General features: G+C 36.4%; 2 protein-coding genes across 2 annotated transcripts; one reads left to right on the forward strand and one right to left on the reverse strand.

Annotated features, from left to right (window-relative positions):
- Positions 1-825: 825 nt before the first annotated feature.
- LOC109032248 (uncharacterized) lies at positions 826-5,126 on the reverse strand. The gene is made up of 5 exons (XM_019044275.2): positions 5,034-5,126; positions 4,679-4,858; positions 4,233-4,394; positions 3,248-3,351; positions 826-2,036 (listed from the first exon to the last, which is right to left on the reverse strand). Exons 3-5 carry the CDS (start codon positions 4,378-4,380, stop codon positions 1,965-1,967), a joined length of 324 nt encoding a protein of 107 aa, XP_018899820.1. The 5' UTR covers positions 4,381-4,394; positions 4,679-4,858; positions 5,034-5,126; the 3' UTR covers positions 826-1,964.
- Positions 5,127-5,329: 203 nt separating this feature from the next.
- On the forward strand, positions 5,330-16,232 carry Tcs4 (Threonyl-carbamoyl synthesis 4). The gene is made up of 9 exons (XM_019044274.2): positions 5,330-5,558; positions 6,744-7,025; positions 9,423-9,556; positions 9,699-9,823; positions 10,860-10,991; positions 13,074-13,278; positions 14,700-14,845; positions 15,192-15,403; positions 16,029-16,232. Exons 2-9 carry the CDS (start codon positions 6,829-6,831, stop codon positions 16,126-16,128), a joined length of 1,251 nt encoding a protein of 416 aa, XP_018899819.2. The 5' UTR covers positions 5,330-5,558; positions 6,744-6,828; the 3' UTR covers positions 16,129-16,232.
- The last annotated feature ends 3,133 nt before the right edge of the window (positions 16,233-19,365 follow it).

The following is a 19,365-nucleotide window of genomic DNA, read 5'->3' on the forward strand; positions in this document are numbered from 1 at the left end:
CTGATTATACGACGCTTCAGTCATTGGATGTAGTCAAAATCGAGTTTTTGGTCGAAAACAAAATAGTTGACATAGCGGAGACGGGCTTTTTGGACAAATGGGATGTACATGTGTCCAAGTAAATGACTGCATTTTACAAAAATGATAAAAATTTGGTCAAGCTTGTGCTTTCTGGTTACAAACAAAGCCTGCACCTAATGGCATTTTTTCCTCTTTTTTTGGCGGTTTTGATCATCAGAAGCAACTCTTGGCACCAATTGTCGGATAATCAGGGTATGACCGTACTTGATATTAATCACTGTCTTTGTTCTCTATTATAATATTGAAAAAGGATTTTCAGGAAACTTTTCCACATTTTTTTGCAGCTTGATTTTGAACCTAAGACCAACATATTTATTTCTCAAACTGATTGTGGTAGACGCAATAGTCGTATAGACAGTAAGATGGAAATAAACCCAACATGCGTTAAAATTCAGAAAAGTGAAAATCTCAATACAGAGGGAAAAAGCTAATCCAAGCACAAGTTTCCCTCAAAGGGTGCTGCACCAAACAGCGTATCTCATTAAGGGAAAATTTTGCTCGGATGAACTTTTTCCCTCTGCTTTAAGATTTTCAGTTTTCTGAATTTCAACACCTGTTGGCTACATTTCCAACTTACAGTTTTTTGTTTCTATTTGTCAGTAACAATTTTCGAGTCAGACATTCCTTTTCTTTAGTTTAATTTGTAATTATCATATATATTATTAAAAAAAATTAAAGTATTTAACTCTCTGGGAAAAAGATGAATTTATTAGAGGTAATTCATCAAGTGAAGAAAACTTAACATCGATAAGGGAAAAAAGGTTTATTAAAAGTGACAAATGAAAACATTTTAATGCAACAATGGCGCAACGACAATAGCCTCTTTTATTATCAACAGTGACATAACCATGAAGAAAATATAGAAGGCGAATGGTCTCAATGTCACATTACAAATTGGCAAACACACGCCAATGGGGATGAGGCGAAAGCAAGGCGTAGATACTTGTCCATGACCTAACCGAATCTCAGCTCTGTTTCGGACAAGGCAAAAAAAACGTAGCCTGTGGAGACCCTCTCTCTTGCCAGATACTGTTTCTGAACACCCTGAATTAACAGTTACTTGATTATATCTGCTAGCTTGCTCTCTTGAGTGGCACTAATCTAAGGGCTAAGCCAACTCACAAAATTTCCTAAATTTTCTTTTCGTTGCATATTCCTGGCTTTGCCAGTGTTTCAGACTGCCGGAAACCCTACGATTCTCGTCATGGCATATGAAATTAATCATGTAGGTGCTTCAAAAAGTAACTGTTCTTCGATGTAACTTTTAAACCGCTGAAGGAATTTAGAATTATAATCCTAAGTCAATTCTGCAAAAAAAAAAAGTGCAGAATTTTTTTTCTTGAACAATGCTCCAAAGGGGGAGGAAGAATTTGGCATAGATCAGCAGTAAAAAAATGCATTATATTTATTCAAAATAACTTATGAAAATACAAGTATTGACTGTAAATGCAAGTATTTTAGAGATTCTATTGATGATAATTTTTTCCAGAAAATGGCATTCATCTAATATTAAAACACTTCCCAGAGTCAACTTCAGAGGCAAAAAACCCCAATAATAAAACGTAATGAGACGACCTTTGACTACAATGAAATAAATGACCTTTAAAACTTAGATATCCAGTATCACACTTAGTTTCTCCGTGATATGGGATATGGGAGTACTGAATACCACTCTAACCAGGCAGAGGTAATTCCATTCACGGAAAATACTAAAATGGTGCAAGGCTAATTGAATAATTACTATCTATAGACATCAAGGTGCATATAAGTAATACTGCTCAGTTGGTAAACAAACGATTTTCGAATTTGACACTTGCTGCATGAGTCCGGATGTGTTTGAAAATGTCCCTAGAGAGCTTTCTCAAATTAATCCTTTTAACCTTTCAATTTGTTGTTGGCTCACCTTTGTCACTTGTCGTTGTCGCTCCATTAGTTGGGCTGTCAATCAAAGGTCGCTGTAACAAAAACCCTGCGAGTTAATTTATTGAAAGATAGAAAACGACAGATCCCTGTAAAATTAACACCTGAATCCTAAGTTTTTGAGACGGATATTTGGCTAGTACTAGATGCGTTCTCTGGAGGCATCAGGTCAACTGTTGGTTACCCGATGAGTACTGTTGAGAGTTTGATGATTGTTCTTAAAGGCTTGCTGACATTCTCGCTAATAGCCCAATGACTGCCATGGCGGGTCATCGACCAACGCAAACACTCAGCACCTTTCAAAGGTGCTGGGCAAGGCCGCTGAGCGTTGAGATAACCTCAATGTCTCAAGTATCTCGCATTCCCGCCATCATTTTCACTAAGTCATTTCATTGAATTCACTAAACGATGATGTAAGCCTTACTAAATAGGAATTCATCAAACAATGATGTAAACCATAACTTGCTCCTGGAGTAAACAAAAACAAAACCTAGAAAACCGATAAATCAGAAAAGAACTCGATGACAACAGATATGAGCTGCCATGACAGTCACATGACGAAAGTTGGTCATCGGGCAAGTCATGAAAAATCAGCAACGTTTTTTCTCTGATGCCTCCAGAGAACGCATCTTACTGCTACTTTTGAACAAAGCTCATTAGAAAGGGTCCAAGTATAGACAATATTGTAGAGGCACTTACACATATGTACAGGAAAACCGATGGCAAACAAGTTCTTTCTGAAAAAGTTGGTTTTTACCTTCTAAGCTACCTATTCATTAATGCTGCAAGTACTACATGTTTAAAATATGATGAAGGAAAATGTTTGTACTTTCCATGAGCCTAGCTTTTCTTTTCTCCTCATAAGAAAGATGTTTATTTCAACATTAATTATATTACATTCTGCAATTTGGAACTACAAGTTCTGGCTCAGTTTAGAAACAACGTACGTGCCATTGGTTTGGCTATCTAAATAAGTGGTTTTATGGATAATCCAGATATTGTAGTTCCTAATTGAAAAATGAAGTCCAGTTTTGCAATGGGAATTTATTGCTCATGATACATTTTCAAACATAAGTTTTATACACTTTCCTAAAAGGAGTGGGTATACATTATGTTGCGCCAATTCACAATTAGACAATTTTTTATTCTGTTTTGTTTATGTTTTTATATTTCTAGTATTTTCAAATTATATATAACAGCTGTTAGGCTTAGGGCGCTCCAGTATTTAGAAACAGTTTGAACCCACCATAAATGTCCGGCGTAAAGTCCAAACTATTTCTGCTTCCCCAGAGCTGCAAACTACTTTGTAACCCAGTTCACTCAGTGAATTGATGACAGAAATTGGATTACCTGAAGTTGCAAAGAAAACAATAATTAAAATAAATGTCGGGACAAAAATGGTTTTGAACGGCTCTGACTCTTGACAGAACATTAATATCTATCATAGCCGCAGGTAACTTCAAATAAAAGGTGATCACGGCTATTTGACAACAAAATTCCTGAAGTAGGTATATAATGCTCTCTAAATTTTTCTAGAACTGACTCTGGGCCTGTCCTTTCAAAATCTTACTATGGAAACTGCAGAATGATCTAGAAAATCAAAGTAAAAACTATGCAAATAATTTTTTCCACCAACTTTTTGTTCTTCAAGCATTTCCTGTAACTTTAACGCACGATTGTGTTGCACCTTCAAAACTGGTTATACTAAAATAGATGGGATACAATTTCAAAAAAAGGCATGCAGCCTAATACAAAGGTAGCACCCCTTGAATGAACACATAAATTTCTAGTTTCCACTGATCTTCAAATTATACACTGTAATTTTTCCCGATAATTTCTTTGCGACATTGGGCCTGTTACAAGGAAGAGACATTCACATTTTAAAGGGCGTATGTACCAAGGAAATGCATATAGGTGTATCTGGTGGCAAATTTTACAAGAAGAACCATGGTGCTAATTAAGTAAATAAAAGCATAATACCACCCAAGTAGGTAAATTTTTTTTTCTTTTAAACCAACTAGGTATGTGATCCATTTGATTGATTGACAATTCCACCAACAAGAAATTTGATGGATAATCATCATTTGAAGTATACTAACTACACTTACACTCAAATTTTGCCATTGCGTTAAACATTAATTAAGTGGACATTCTCTTAACACGTAAGAAAACTGAAAAATCAATGAATGGTTAAAAACAATAAACTGATATAAAGCAAAAGAGGTCAATACTTTTTAGTGAATAGCCGTTGATAACTTCAGGTGAGATAGCGAATCTTTTGGACAAAGCGCTCAACTCGTCCTTGTCTAATCCAAAAACAGATGTCTCGGATGCATGAAGTGAGGCTTTGACAGCCACATACACATTCTCCTCCACCATTGTTCACAGAAAATCTGAAAGAAGTTCCATAAATTTATTAAGTTTCCCAATCTTGGATCAATTAGGACGTTTGACAAGAACTAATATTTCATAGTATGGGATATGCTTCAGATCCACTTGAAGATAAATCATGACATCAACGTGCACACATCGAACGTCTGAAAAAAGGAATAACTTTTGCTTATGTATAGCGTTATTCGAAATCCAATTCCATCAATAGGATAGCATTGGCCCTAATGCGTTTCACTTTTTCTGTTTGCATGTCTTCCCATGAGTTTAAATTGATTGAGAAGCTTACCCTCAGTGACTGTCAGATTCAGTGCAACAGGAGCTCTTCTCACGGTCCATCTTGGCTTTGAGAAAGCTGGCTCAAACCATAACGCAGTTAAGGATGCATTTGCTTGGCAACCTAGTACTGCCACTGCAGACTGTGCGGCAGGGATTGAGTGAACCTTGACAGGCTATTCTAGATGTGAACCTAAAGCAGGAAAAATAAGTGTGTTAGCCTTTTTCAGTGCAATTAAATTGAGTCTCATGAAATACAACTGTTATTCTCAAAACAACATTGACACGCAATAATGAAAAGAGTTATTCAGTTACAAACGGTTTAAAAATAGATAAGCATAATTCTTGTAATGTTTGTGTGAACTCACCTTGTATTTCAAATAATCAATTGCTAACTATCCAAACCACTTTGCCGAAGCTTTTCCTGATAATGGATAGTGATAATAAGTAGCTAGGCTTAGCTGCTTAGAAAATAAGCAACCGGAAGTAAACAATCGCCTAACCCACTAACAGCTCTGACTCACTAAAATATCTTGGCCAATCTCAAGTCCATAACCTCTCCGTTCCCGTCCTTCCCGCGAAAGAGCGATTCAATCATCCATCTCCAACTTTTCAAACTCATAGTATCTTCATCAATCCACTCCACTGAAATTAAGCTCCCGTTCCCGTCCTTCCCCGCGAAAGAGGCGAATTCAATCATCTCATCTCCAACTTTTCAAACTCAGTAGTTATCTTCAATCAATCCACTCCACTTGAAATTAAGTGAACTCTCCAATTGATATCAATATTACCTAGTCCGTGTGCTTGTGGCTTGTGGACTGGACAGTCTTATTGTTTTTCTCAAGAAGCGTGGTCGTATGCTGCATGCTATCAACTTCAGCAAGCATAGTGAGGTAAATATTGGGAATTCACATGTTATAATTTATAATACTTACTTACCTATCATGGCTCGTGTCTTATTAATTTTAGAAATTTTCTGTGCGTACGTGTAAACTCATCTTTCTGATATTTTCAGTGGGTTTATTCCACTCCTTTAGTTTTTCAGAGTGACATCATTCCGCCAGGCATCTTTGAAGGTCTGAAAATATTTCAGGGGGCGAGCAGCAGCTATTGTATGAAGGACTTTCTTTTTATAAGAACCACAGAGGATTGCAATGGAGCAAGATGAAACGCTTCACTGTTTTTTTCTGGTCCATGGGCGCGGCGCGATCCAGCCTGCTCCATGCGTTCCAGTGGAACATTTGGGTTGTTGTAGGGTTTTTTTTAATCCATGGAACGCAATTGTAGCAGTTCGGACAGGTTCAACCAGCCTAACGGTGCCCTCAGCCAACCTCAACCCTCCTCAGGAGAGCGGTCCAAGCGTTCCACTGGAACACTTGGAACGGGGCAAAAAAGTGATGCTTTCCGTAGCAATTCTCTCCTGTTTAGACAAAAAAAAGCCCTTCTCCCGAGGTGGTACTGTTACACTGAATCTTAACCTGTACAGCTAGAATCAGTGCTACAAAACAAAGACAAATGTAAAACCACTGTCATAAGCACCCTTTGAATTTTTTCCCTGTGGAACAATGCGGAACTGATCCGAAACGCATTGAATCCCGATCCGTAGCGTTTCATGCGATCCATGGATAAAGAAGAAAACCCTTAAAAAGGGAAAATTCGACAGTCTCGAATCTAATGTTTCCCCGTTTACGATGAAAATCTAGGAGGCCATATGACCAAAACTAAGCTTAATTGCATGTTCCTTAAGTCTCTGATGGACTTACTGTGTGCTTAAAATGGACTTCTTGGCTCTTAATCAATTAAAAATGTGTCTGGCCATCAGCTTACGGGAATAGCTGAAAAACACAGATTACCAAACTGTGATTGTCAAACCTCTCTTCAAAATTCCATCATCCAGACAACCTGTGTGCCTATCAATCATAAACAAACATATCCAGCCTCTTGCAGTAGTCTGGAGGGTATTGAGCATTTCCTTCACCATTTGCCCTCGACAAAAGTCATAGAACTCGTGTTAAATAAGACAGTTATTTAGTTATTTACATCAAAAGAATTAATGACTTCTTACTTTTTTCTTCCAGGTCCGGAGATTTTTGGATTTGATTCCATGCTGATTGTAGCTGAAGGAACTGTCAGAGCTTAAGAAAATTTCACTAGAAATTACACATGATGTTTTCATCATTGTTTAGGGCGTCAAGTACTGCCAGATGTTTAAGTAAAGCTGCATTCAAAAGTAGGAATTCTTCAAATTTTGTAGTCCTCGGGATAGAAACAAGTTTTGATGATACAGGCTGCGCAATTGTTAACAGCAATGGTGACATTCTAGGAGAAGCACTAAGGTCTCAACAAGCCTTTCATAGTCTGTGAGTTCCTTCCCTTGATAATGATATTTTACTGCATTTTTTAGAATATTATCATTTTTTCAGCAGGTTTTTTACAGTCGTTTTGAGAGGCATTTGGAAAATAACTGTACATTTTTGAAAATTAGTGAATGTGTATGTAAGCATTGAGCAAGAATCATCAGTTGTAAATACTGTAGATAGTTCACCGAAAATCATCATGAATCAGATGTAGGTACCCAAGTTTTTTCAGTTCTAGCAAGGTACGTTAGTCCAATATTTGTGAATTCAGAACCAGAACTAGTCCTGAATTTAACCAAGGTATGCAATGACTTTTTGCAGCTTTTTCTTACCAAGTTCTTGAATAGTCACCATCAGGGATTTCAGAGGAATAGAAAGGTACAGGGGTCCAGAAAATGCTGCATCGTGGAAATATGCTTGGTACTCCCTTGCAGGGGTGGGAAGCAGTGAAAGCAGAAAGCAATCTGGATGAGAAATTTTCTGTGAAAGCGGTCAAGTTTTATTTTTTTTTATTTTTTCCTGCTGTGTTTTGTGAAGGCCTTACAGTCAGCATATCGACGGTGTAAGTCGGCAATCACATAACTTGGTTTGCAACGTCGCAGACTTCCTGTCATACTTTATTTTTTTAACGGAAAACTACTTGACAGCAATTCTTTAAAACCGCCGTGATTTTTCTTCTCTGTGCAAAACAAATTCTGCAAAAACTTCAAGGAATGATGTCAATTCATTCTCCTTTAGAAAAATAGCATAGAGGCTGAGATTTTCAGACACCGCAAACGACATATGTGATTGCGGACTTACACCGTTGATAAGCCTTGAATTGAGTATCGACACCAATACTGACTATGATGGATCTATACCTCTAGAAGAAAATCAAAGGAAATTAGTGAATGTCTTCACAAAATAATCGATTGATTAATAGAATTGCTTCACTACTTTTGAGGCAGGGAAGTAGATAGCATTTTAAGAGCTCTGAAAAATTTCTTGCAACGTAGGAATAAATGCAAGAACCTAAAAACCTCATTTGAGCTGCATACTCATTTTGAATAAAGATCTATGAAAACAAACTAAAATAGAGGAGAAAGAGGCTAAAAAATATTCACTGGAGGAGAGGAACCTCGAGAAAACATAAGGTCAATTTCAAGAATTTAGGAAAAAACCTGAGGAACTCAGCTGCTCTGTGCCCCTGCCTGCCTTTACTGAATCATTGTCCTCTTCTGCCGTGCTAAGGAAGAACGCAGTATGAACATTCCAGAGTTGCCAAATTTACTTCGATAGAATTATTATTTTTGAGGAATGTTATGAATAGTTTTCCTTTCAATTTTCAGAACCTGTAGATGCAATTACGAATATTATCTGAAATTGATCTATGCGAAAATTGAGAACTTTCTAGATCCTTGGAAAGGGAACCTCTAAAGTAAACACAGAAGTAATTTGACTGATCTTTAAATAGATATGACCCTGGCTGATAGCTCTTTTAGAACCCTGACCATAAAATCGTTAAATGCTCTCTAGAGTATTTGTGTATCTAAAGAGGGTACAACCCAAAATATTAAATTTTGTTGTAGAGAATGGAAGCTCAGAGTGCATAAGCTCTAAAATTACTTTGGCGCTGATCATAGGTTATGGTATTGTTAAGTATCAGTGATGTGAGGGTATTAGAAAAACACATTTTTTTTTCAATATAACAAGGCGTTATTTTGCAAATTCCCATAGGCAAGGTTAGACCATAGAGAAACAAAAGGAGGTGTTTGCATCTTGAGGTTTGTTTACCCTGTGACGTAGGTCGGTACAACCTGGCCAGTGAAATCCAGAATTCGAAGTATGAAAAACGGACCATAATGTCCCATTTTTTTGCTTAAATCAACTCATTATATAATTTCCAGCACTTTTTGTAGAAAGACTTTTTTCCATAAATTGTATCATTTCCCAGAAAATCGATGATAATAGTTGCTGTGTCGACCCACGTCATCAAAAAAATTCCAAGATGCCCGAAATGCAAACACCTCCTTTTTTTCTCTATGAGGTTAGACTTTTTTTTTGGAAGGGGCCAAGAGACCATTTTCATGGGAGCATAGAAGTATGAACCATTTAAAGAAAGTCCCAATTATTTTTTGGGAGGGGGGGGGGGCATAAGGGTTTTCGATTTCCCAATTAAAAATAATGTAATTTGGGTAGTACAAAATTTTCATGCCAGTAACCCTGGCAAATCTATTTACTTTTATCCTCAAATTTAATTTAAAATTAATTTTTGCACACTCAACTGAAATCATAGGTTTTCAGACTATTGAAACTGCTCCACTTTGTGAATAAATTATTCTAACCAGGAAATCCTCACTTGCAAAACAATCTCTCAGATTCCCTCTGCTCAACTTATTTTTGTAACCTTTTTTTCCCCAGATTAGGAGGCTGTCTACCTCCTATTGCAAGGGATTTGCACCTGGAATGCATTGAATCAGTCATCGATGAAGCTTTTGCATCAGCTAAACTTTCTTTATCAGACATTGATGCAGTTGCAACAACGGTCAAACCAGGTAAGTTTAATGTTTTGATACAGTAAAATGAAGAAGAACTAAAAATTGAGAAAACCGGTGTAAACCACCATGAGTTGCAATTTATTTGTTCATTGAAACTTAACTTATGTTTTAATTACCAATTTCCTCTCCATGGTTACAGGTTTAGCAGTATCACTACAAGTTGGATTAGATCATGGTAAAAAACTCTCCAAACAAGGCCAAAAACCCTTCATACCTATCCATCACATGGAGGCACATGCACTCACAGCTCGAATGATACAAAAAGTAAAATCAATTGCATTGTTTTTCACCGATATTTAAGTCTTTAAAATCCTTGCAGGTGCTTGTTTTTTCTGTAAACACGTCCTGTAGAACATAAAATTCTTGATTACCCTATGATCAAGGAAGATTACTGATGAGATTTTGACAGCTCCTACAAGTATTCACAGCCTTGGAAAAAAGTATCAATTTAGTGTAAACCCAAAATTCTCCAGTGATGAAGCGTAAACTAATGAACACATAATTCTATGTGTCTTGATTCAGGCAGCTCAAATTTCCTCTAGAAAATTATTTCTCAGGTGAAATGAATTGAAATAAAATGAATCTTTAGAACCTTCGCTTCTCTTTAAGGTATTGAGCGATCCTGGTCAGAAAAGTGTTTTGATCTTTCAAATTGGAGCACATCTCTGAAATTGATCGCAATAGGGATGCGAAAAGTTCTTTTCTTTCTCAATTTTGAAGCAGCCTTCACATTGCTGTCGTCCTAAGACTGCGCTAAACTATTTTCTTTGTTTAAAAAGGTTCTTTCTTTATTTTCTTCACCTGTTTAATAAAGGACCCTCTACTATTTTCTTTGCATGAAAAGTGCGTTACAGATTTCTCCTCACAAAGTGTAATGGGCCCAGTAGTTCCCTTCTGAAAAAATGTTTAATGGTTCCTTTCATTGAAAGTAGTGGATTCATGTAGAAAATTTAAATTAAATTTTGAAAAAAAAAAATTATGAATGCCCTCTCCCTTTATATTCCTTGCCCGTTTTGGGTGCTTTTACATATTTCCTGCGATTAGAGGGTGGAACACTTTCTGCAGTCTGCACCTCTGCAGCACAAATAGGAATTTAGGTAGAAGACAAAATAAAAAAATTTTCAGGGACATCCTAGTAAAATGGTGATGTTGCTCTGACATTGTCCTAAAACTGATGAAGAAGATTTATCCATATCTAATGCACGCTTTTTCCAGAACATTTTAAAAGCCTTTCTCAAAATTCAATTTTTATAAGTTTTTAAAGACTGTGTGTGGTCTTAGATTATTGCTCTTTTTTTAGGATGTAGAATTGCCGTTTCTGGTTGCATTGATTTCGGGATGTCACTCTTTGATTGCTGTTGCCCATTCAGTAGACAAATATTCCCTTCTTGGCACTGCTATGGATTCAGCTCCTGGAGAATCCATAGACAAGGTAAAAATGAAGGATTAAACGTTGCTAAAATATTTGATAGCCTGAATTTATTTGTAAGTAACAAAATGTGGTACAAAAAAGGAAATTCATTTGTATATTATCGTTCTTGGATCATTGTCTATTGATCTAAAAACGTAGTTGGAAGAGCTGACAGAGTCTTGTCGTAGGGTAAATTTCTCTGGTAACTTGAAGCTGTTGACTGAAAGAAGCTTAAAATTATCTTGTTTTGCTTATAATGAGTTTTAATAGTCAAATCCGGGTATCCTCAGCTCTGTAAAATCTGAAAGTTCAGAAAAAGGAAGGCCAATTTTTTATGATAGTTCTGAAAGTTGAGAAAAAGTCCTCAAATTTGCTTCAAATTGTCGTCTCTGATGGGGAAGAATGTATCTTGGTTGATTGTTTTAGTACCTCTCACTTAAATTTCATTTGTCTAAAGGAGAACAGTCTCATGAATTTTCCTGTAATTTCTACTGATTTTTCCTCACTAAGAAGTCTTATTCACGCAATGGTTCTTGGATAAAAGATTTAATATTTGTAAAAATACTGAAACAGAGCAGGCTAGGTATGTTCTTTTGTCCAGGAGATGTTGAAATACTTTGAATAATATTGGAAATTTTGCAAATGAACGACGATTCTTTCACTACACAACCTTAGTTGGTTGTTAGGTGGTTCATCCCCAGAGAAGTCTCCGATAGGGCATTCCTAGGGACAAGTCCACTAGAAGAATTGTCAAGCAGAAGCAAGAGAAAGAGTGATAGAGAAAATGCATATAAATCGGAGGATAGGAAGAAACTGGAAATGATAGGTTGCCAGAGAATGTAGAGGGAGTAGGATGGCGGGAGAGACGAGGTAGAGAGGTGAAAGAGAGAGACGATGCTGAGCGAATGTAGAAGACTGAGAAAAGGTAATAGAGAGGAGGGGAGAGAGAGAGAGAGAGAGAGAGAGCACGAATGAACACTTCACTTTAATGATCTCCTGAGCGAATTCGCCCTAGAGTAAAAGTCCTACGGAAATCCGCTGGACGAAGAAAGAAACACTATACTTCCTGTTATTTACCTTTTGCGAATGAGAAAATCCTTGGTTGAATACTAGCACAGTTAGTGCTTGTCTGCAAGTTTTGGCAAAATAAATCTAACAAGGAATAATTTTCTGCCAATATTTTTAGAAAGTCACAGTTTTTGCATGTGTTTATTTTGAAGACCAACAAGTCCTGGCGAAGTTCAGGTAGATTACTTTTTATCTACATTTAGCAAGTGCCTAACAAGCTCTCCCAAGTATTTTCAAAGATAGCTTAATATTAATGATTGTCAAGACTGACTATGTAAAATTAGTCCAATATTCAGGAAAAAGTCCAGAAAAAGTTGAAAATATTCCTCTGAAATTTTGATAATACCATGAAGAAAATCTTTGGTACTTGGAAAATCTTATGCACAGCCATACCATTGTTGACTCGTGTCCATGGTTTTGCATAGGGTTGCAAAACCTTTTTTACCGTGGGAACGGGTGGGTCATGATCAGTTGCATGCAAAAATTAAAAGGCCCTGAAAGTGGGCTTTACAAATACAAAAGCTAGCAAAATCCGAGTTTTTTTGCGAAATCTTTGTAGAAATCACCTGTTCTTGGCAAAATTGCAGCAGTTTTCCTTTAAATAGATATAAGAAGATTACACTTTGAAAGTTCTAAAGAAAAATGGGTGTTTAAAATTGGAAGGTTAAGAACCTTCTGCATCCCTGGTTTTTGCCAATCATTTTATACCTTAATACTTCTGTAACTCTAATTCTGACTAAGTCAACTTTATTCAAGCCGCTAAAGGAGAGAATGAGGAAAATTAGCCTGTACGTGTCATAACAATGAAACCATCTTCTATTAGTATCTAAATCTAAGATTTTGTCCACACAAGCGCAGTCCGGGTCAATTAGTTCCACGAATTGAGGTTTCACGGAACAAGTTATAGCTAAGTTTTAATCAGTTTCTGGAACGAGTTTGCCTTAATTTCTGCGAACCGCGCTCTTGTGAACAACGCCTAATATTGATATCCTTGTCAGTGAAAGTCTTGTATGCTTGCAATCTTGTGATCTGCAGCTTGCTCGCAGAATGCAACTTAGAAACCGGCCTGAACTGCGGAATTTAAGCGGTGGCAGAGCTATTGAGTTGCTAGCTGAGAAAGGTGATCCAACTAAATTTGAGTTCTCCATGCCTCTACCAGGTGACCAAAGCTGTAACTTCAGCTGGGGCGGACTTAGAACATCATGTCAAAGATACATATCGGACAGTGAAATAAAACATGGTAATAATTTTTTTACCACTATATCATAATATGATTTTCAAACAATGCATTTGGTTTTAAACTGTCTCCAGAATTAAGAAGAGCAACTTAGTGTAATTTTGAGGCTTAAAATTTCATTGTTTTGTAAGATCATTGTTATTGAATCCAAAACTTGTAAATTTTCAACCTCCAGGTAGTTGAATGAAATAATTGGTCCTACAGTACTCAGCAACCATGAACTGGAGCATTCTTTACCTCGCAGCATGTTTTAATGATACGTTTTAGGTATGAGATTCGTGATTCTGATCTATGACCATGTTTTTGCAAGTGGTACGGTAATGCTGTGTACCACCTATGCTTGTGTAGGTTGAACAATTTTGCCGGGCATGGCAGCATTGTAAGCGTGTTATGATTCCTCATCTTGGTGTGGTGGTCCTGTCGATGGGTGCATCAATCACACCAAGGACGTCAGCTATTTTGTATTATGCTACCACTAACACCAGTGCTCAAGCGTTGTGTCAAAGAAGAAGAAATACTAAAACAGAAACCTGCGCTTTAACAAGCTTTTTCCCTCTATACCTAGAATTTTAGTTTTATACCGAATTTTAACGCTTGTTCACAAATTCTCCAACCCTCAGTATTTATTGTGTGCTGACTGTCCATTGAACATCACTCATGGAAGCTTTATCCACAGAAACCGATCCAAAGGGATCAGCTGCAGAGTGTATTTTCTCATCATGATATTTCATCATAGCGATGTTTTGTCCCACAATATTTTACATGTGATTACTTGTAATGTCTCTCAATTTTTGTTCTACTCTTTATCGCAAAGCATTATGTTTCTCCTTGATATTATGATTGATATTTTTGATATTGATTTATATTGATATTTTTTTTTAAATAACTGGATAGCGTTAAGTAAACCAGTCAAATTTACTTTGAGAGGTTTGAAGAAAGATTTATGTGTGATAGTGTAGAACTGGTAAAATATGCTAGATGGGGAAGCATATTAATTTGAAAGAGTGCGATGAACAAGAGAAGCTAGGAAAATGTGTAGTTCTCGCTAAAACCACCCAAGGTTCTATGCAACTCCATTGCCTTTTTGGTGTTCTTAATCGTTATGTGAATATGAACCATTTGTTCGGATGCCATTCTTGCGTGAACTCAGTTTAGGAGTAGGATCATCCTATCCATCCATGAGTAAGATCATGTTTGTACTCAAGGCCACCGAACAGGCTATTCCTGTTTTAATGGTTTGTTTTGCAGGGTTTCTTGGATGGAATTATCACATTCCCTGCTTCTACCAGGCTGAAAGCAATGGCTCCTCAAATTTTTCCTCTGAACAGATAGGCTCTTTTTGAAAAAGCCCAATATAGATATGACTGATTTTCTCAATGCTATTCAAATATACTTAAACCTTATTTGTTTTGTCTTTTTACTAGATCTTGATGTAGATGAAACAATTCCAGAAATTGATGATCTATGCGCTAGTCTCCAAGCAGCAATCTGCAAACATTTATGTTCTCGACTCCAAAGAGCAATGGAGTATGCTAATAGACACAATATTTTACCCAGTGGAAAGACTCTGGTAATTATTTTATTCCCAAAATATATTCTCCTCGACTGATTTGACAGTTTCACATGGTTTTATTCCTCTATAATTCTGGATTTTTGGTACCTCAAATGAACAAAAATGTTTACAGAATTCTCATTGAACAGCATTTTCTGACAAAGCAAACTGTAACTTAGGTGATATCATTTCTCTTTTTTGGGACAAGTTGTCCTTCATTTTTTTAATTTAACTGCACAACTTTACACATTTTATGCACATTTTTGCAAAAAATATTTTGTTTGTTTTTGTTTCTGATGGGACTCTTACTTTTTGTAACTCAAACCATTTCTGAACTAAAGTTCTAAAGTAGAATTTTTTCTAGGTTTTGTCTGGTGGTGTTGCCTGTAATGGGGCGGTGAAAAAATGTGTTGGCATGCTTTGTGACGAAATGGAATATCGACTCGTAGTTCCACCACCCCATTTATGCACCGATAATGGTGTTATGATTGCCTGGAATGGGGTAGAGCGCTTCCAAGTGGGTGCTGGTGTTATTCACAATCCGGAAGAAATTGACGCGGTTGCAGTTGAAGCAAAGTGAGTTTTGCATGGTGACAAAATTATTTATACTACATTAAGCATTGTTTAGTAATGTACTTCTCATAATTCTATTTCTATGTAATTTTAATCCAAAGAAAATTCACAAAAAATTTATCGATATTTTGCCGCTTGCTTTTTGGTAAAAAATTCAATGTGAGGGAATATTTGGCAACATGAAATACAGACAGGCTGATTCAAATTAAATCTTTCCAGATGTGATAGTAATATTTAAATGCTGATTTATAAGCTCAGCACTAAAGTATTCATACCTAAGTAAATATTAATAGTCTTTTAGAATGCCTGATAAAAGGGTCTGCCTATATATATAATAAAGAAATGACTGTAGTACCTATGCACAGTGCAGGAGCCATCCAGTCAATACAAACTCTTCAATTTATATACATATATGTTTGTTCTCTTAAAACATCATATGAAATCGTTATTATAAATCTTCTTAGCCTTTGTTTAGTTTGAAATCTCAGCTTGAAAAACCTAGAATGTATTATTAGCATCTATACGAACAATTTTTGTTCACTAAAATATGGTTTATGATACATAAGTGTATTGTAAATTTTTAGTTCAATTCTAACTTCGAAATTTCGTTTATGAAATTTGATTTCAGAGCACAGCTTGGCGAAGATTGTAGACTAGCGGTGGTGAGGGAAAGTATATCTGTCAATCAGAAAAATCGAATCAGGGTAGAAAAAGCTCTCCTCAAATGAAGTGATCAACGTTACTAAATCATTTTTTATATTTTAAGATAATTTTACACTTTCAAAATGCTGTGATATCAATTTTAGTTCTGTAGTAAATTTTGCTTTTTTTACTCATGAGCTCCTTTTGTGAACTTTCTCCCAGATCTATATTGTCTTTATGACATCAGCAAAGATCATGAAATTTTAGAGCAATGCAGAATGCAAGGATGTGACTTTTAACTCCAGTTACTCATTGTTTCTCAAAATTTGAGATTTGTAGTCGTAGATGGGGTATTTAAAACCCAAAGGACCAATAGAAAAAGTACAAAATTAAGCTTTTAATTAAGTTTTCTTCAATATTCCACCTTATTCACAATTCGCGCATCCATAATTACTGACATTAACTGCTAATCAAGATATGAACGTTTTTATTTAGCACTTGTCACAAAAAGTTTAAATTTCCGGCTCACTAGAAAAATAAGAATCAGTCTTTATGAATCAAATTGCACGATATAATGGTTTTAGTAGGCTTCCGAATGGAATGGTGTTCCTCACCCACCCTGTTATGTTCAAAGTGTGAACAAAGTGCAACAGCTGAGATGAAAAGCTGAGATTAAGGCTGCCATATTTTCAAACCACCGCAGAGAATGTTACCGTAAGATTTAACTGGAGTAGATGACAATTTATTTTTTATGAGTAGTATGTTTTTTATCCATGAAAATCGTTTATATCTTGGTTAGGGGTTACTTTCAATAATTTTCATCACAAAAATTGTGCTGCTCATGAAATTTGGATGAGAGTGTATACAGCACATAATGCCTAAGTGAGTGAGAGAGTGTGAGGAAGAAAACTTTTAAAGCATTTTTTTTTTGGCGTAGGAAGAAAATTGATTTACGAGGGTCATCCAAAAAGTAAGGTTCCCTACCTTGTATCTTTCGAACGAAAAGAGATAAATCAAATCGGTAAAAAAGACATTATTAGGCATACTCTAAGCTTTAAAACAAGCTCAAGTTTTTGAAAATCGGTTGAAGGGTCTCCGAGAAAACTTAAATTTACTGAGACAACCTCCTGTCGCCGCGTGCCCACCTCCGGGGTCAGGAAGCGCGGAAAGTCGATTATCTCAGACTCGGGTTATCGCCTCCAAACATCAAATCAAAAAGGACTTTGAATGTTTTCATTGAGTAGACTTTACCTTACTTTTAAATGTAGTCTCCGCATCTTTTTTGACATTTCTGGTATCATTACAGTAGCTTTTTGACGCCTTCCGCGTGGAAGCGCTCTCGTCTTGGCTACGAAACCAGTCATTGACAGCGATCTGCACATACAAATCAGTTGCTTTGTGTGGGGAAATTTTCCCCCAATCCTCCGAACTCTTCCAATTTAGCCTCAGGTGACTTCTCTGTTCCCGAGCTGAAATACTTCCACGGTAGAAAGCGATTTCTAGCTGATTAAGAGGTGCAGCTCGCTGTCTATGACTGGTTTCGTAGCCAAGACGAGAGCTTCTACGCGGAAGGCGTCAAAAAGCTACTGTAATGATAATAGAAATGTCAAAAAAGATGCGGAGACTACGTTAAAAAGTAAGGTACAGTCTACTCAATGAAAACTTTCAAAGTCCTTTTTGATTTGATGTTTAGAGGCGATAACCCGAGTCTGAGATAATCGACTTTCCGCGCATCCTGACCCCGGAGGTGGGCACGCGGCGACAGGAGGTTGTCTCAGTAAAATTAAGTTTTCTCGGAAACCCTTCAACCGATTTTCAAAAACTTGAACTTGTTTGAAAGCTTAGAGTATGCTTAATAATGTCTTTTTTACCGATTTGATTTATCTCTTTTCATTCGGAAGATACAAGGTAGGGAACCTTACTTTTTGGATGACCCTCGTAATTAATAGTAACGATAACTAAAGATTGATATTAGTCGAAATTAATTCATAATTACCTTACTTAAAAAGCAACTGCTGTTCACCAGATTTTTGGTATCAGTTCATAATACTCATGCTTGAAAAGTTAATGAATCCTTTAAGTAATACGTAAATAAATTCACTGAAAATTTTCTAGTATTACTAAAACTTTATGCAAGAATGAAGTACTGCATATAAATGGAATAAACTATAGTGTACATAGCATCACGGAGTTTGAGGCTTTGGTACGCATTCTTTAAAGAATTTTTACATAACAATTAATTTTAAGTTAACGTTATATCGATGGCTGAAGTGCGTCACTATCGACCATCGTAGAGTTTCCAAATCTCTGTCCCTAGTTCATTTTTTCGAAGAGGGTCAAGTCCACTTCATAGCTTGAAATTTATACACAATATGTATTCCTCAACAGAGAAGAAACATCAAGGAGATTATCAGAAAATGATGTTGACCAGTTTTCCAAAGAAAAAATGAAGTATGACTAGATGTCCACAATGTCGGCCGAGGAAGATACGTTGTTTCGCACTTTAGAAATCGGTATAACATTAAATAATTTTTTAGACATCTTTAATCGCGTCATTTCATTTTCAATTTTATTTAAAGTTACTTACTCTCTTGGAGGTTTTTCTATTAGGGCTCCCTACAATCATGGCCTTCAAGTTAAAGAATTAGTAATAACTCATGTAAGTATTAGAGTCATTCTTTTATGGCCTCTTTGAAGGATATTGCCTACTCTGTAATCTTTAAAATTTTTATTGGCTCAAATATGAGAGTGCAATGTAAGACACCAGTAGGTAAGCACTGCATATACTTAGAAGAGCTGATGCGAAGACCAATGTTTCAGAAATCAAGCGTTTCCATTAGAACTTGTCCTCAACTGTTCCATCACACACCTTTTTGTTTGACAGTTGAATTAAGCGTCTATCAGGAGGCCGAGTGCGTTATTCGTTGTATGTACATAATTCGTCCGCGCTCCAAGATTGGTAGCTCTCCACTCTTAATTTGCTCATGTCGTCTGTCCACCTCTGAGTCCTCAGTTCAAGGTAACATTTGAAAAGTGGCGCCGTTATAGCTACAGTGTTGCCAAGTTATAAATAATGCTGTGCTGCAAATTTTAGCAAACTTTTCCCTTTTTTAAATAATGGATCAAAACATCACCTCTGCAGCTAATATTATCGTTTCAGAAATCAAAAGTTTTGAAATCCAAAAACCATCGTTTCAATCCTGTGCAAAAGTTGTCGAAAGGCATTTTTTTCCTATGGATTTTGAGTTCCAATTTGAAACTTGAACAGGCGGCAACTCTGCGGCTGTGTGTGAGTGAGAGGGCAAATGCAAAGCCTACGGAAA

This window comes from Bemisia tabaci, chromosome 3 (assembly GCF_918797505.1).
Source record: "Bemisia tabaci chromosome 3, PGI_BMITA_v3".
Taxonomy (NCBI): domain Eukaryota; kingdom Metazoa; phylum Arthropoda; class Insecta; order Hemiptera; family Aleyrodidae; genus Bemisia; species Bemisia tabaci.

Bases quoted from the DNA above. Each gene is read 5' to 3' on its own strand.
- Tcs4 (XM_019044274.2), top strand. From the start codon at position 6,829: ATGATGTTTTCATCATTGTTTAGGGCGTCAAGTACTGCCAGATGTTTA. The intron at 9,824-10,859 runs GTAAAATCAATT...CTCTTTTTTTAG, and splicing joins CAGCTCGAATGATACAAAAA to GATGTAGAATTGCCGTTTCT. The intron at 13,279-14,699 runs GTAATAATTTTT...TCTTTTTACTAG, and splicing joins GGACAGTGAAATAAAACATG to ATCTTGATGTAGATGAAACA.
- LOC109032248 (XM_019044275.2), bottom strand. From the start codon at position 4,380: ATGGTGGAGGAGAATGTGTATGTGGCTGTCAAAGCCTCACTTCATGCA. The intron at 3,352-4,232 runs GTATTGACCTCT...TTGCAACTTCAG, and splicing joins CAACGGCTATTCACTAAAAA to GTAATCCAATTTCTGTCATC. The intron at 2,037-3,247 runs GTGGGTTCAAAC...TTTTTGTTACAG, and splicing joins CTTTACGCCGGACATTTATG to CGACCTTTGATTGACAGCCC.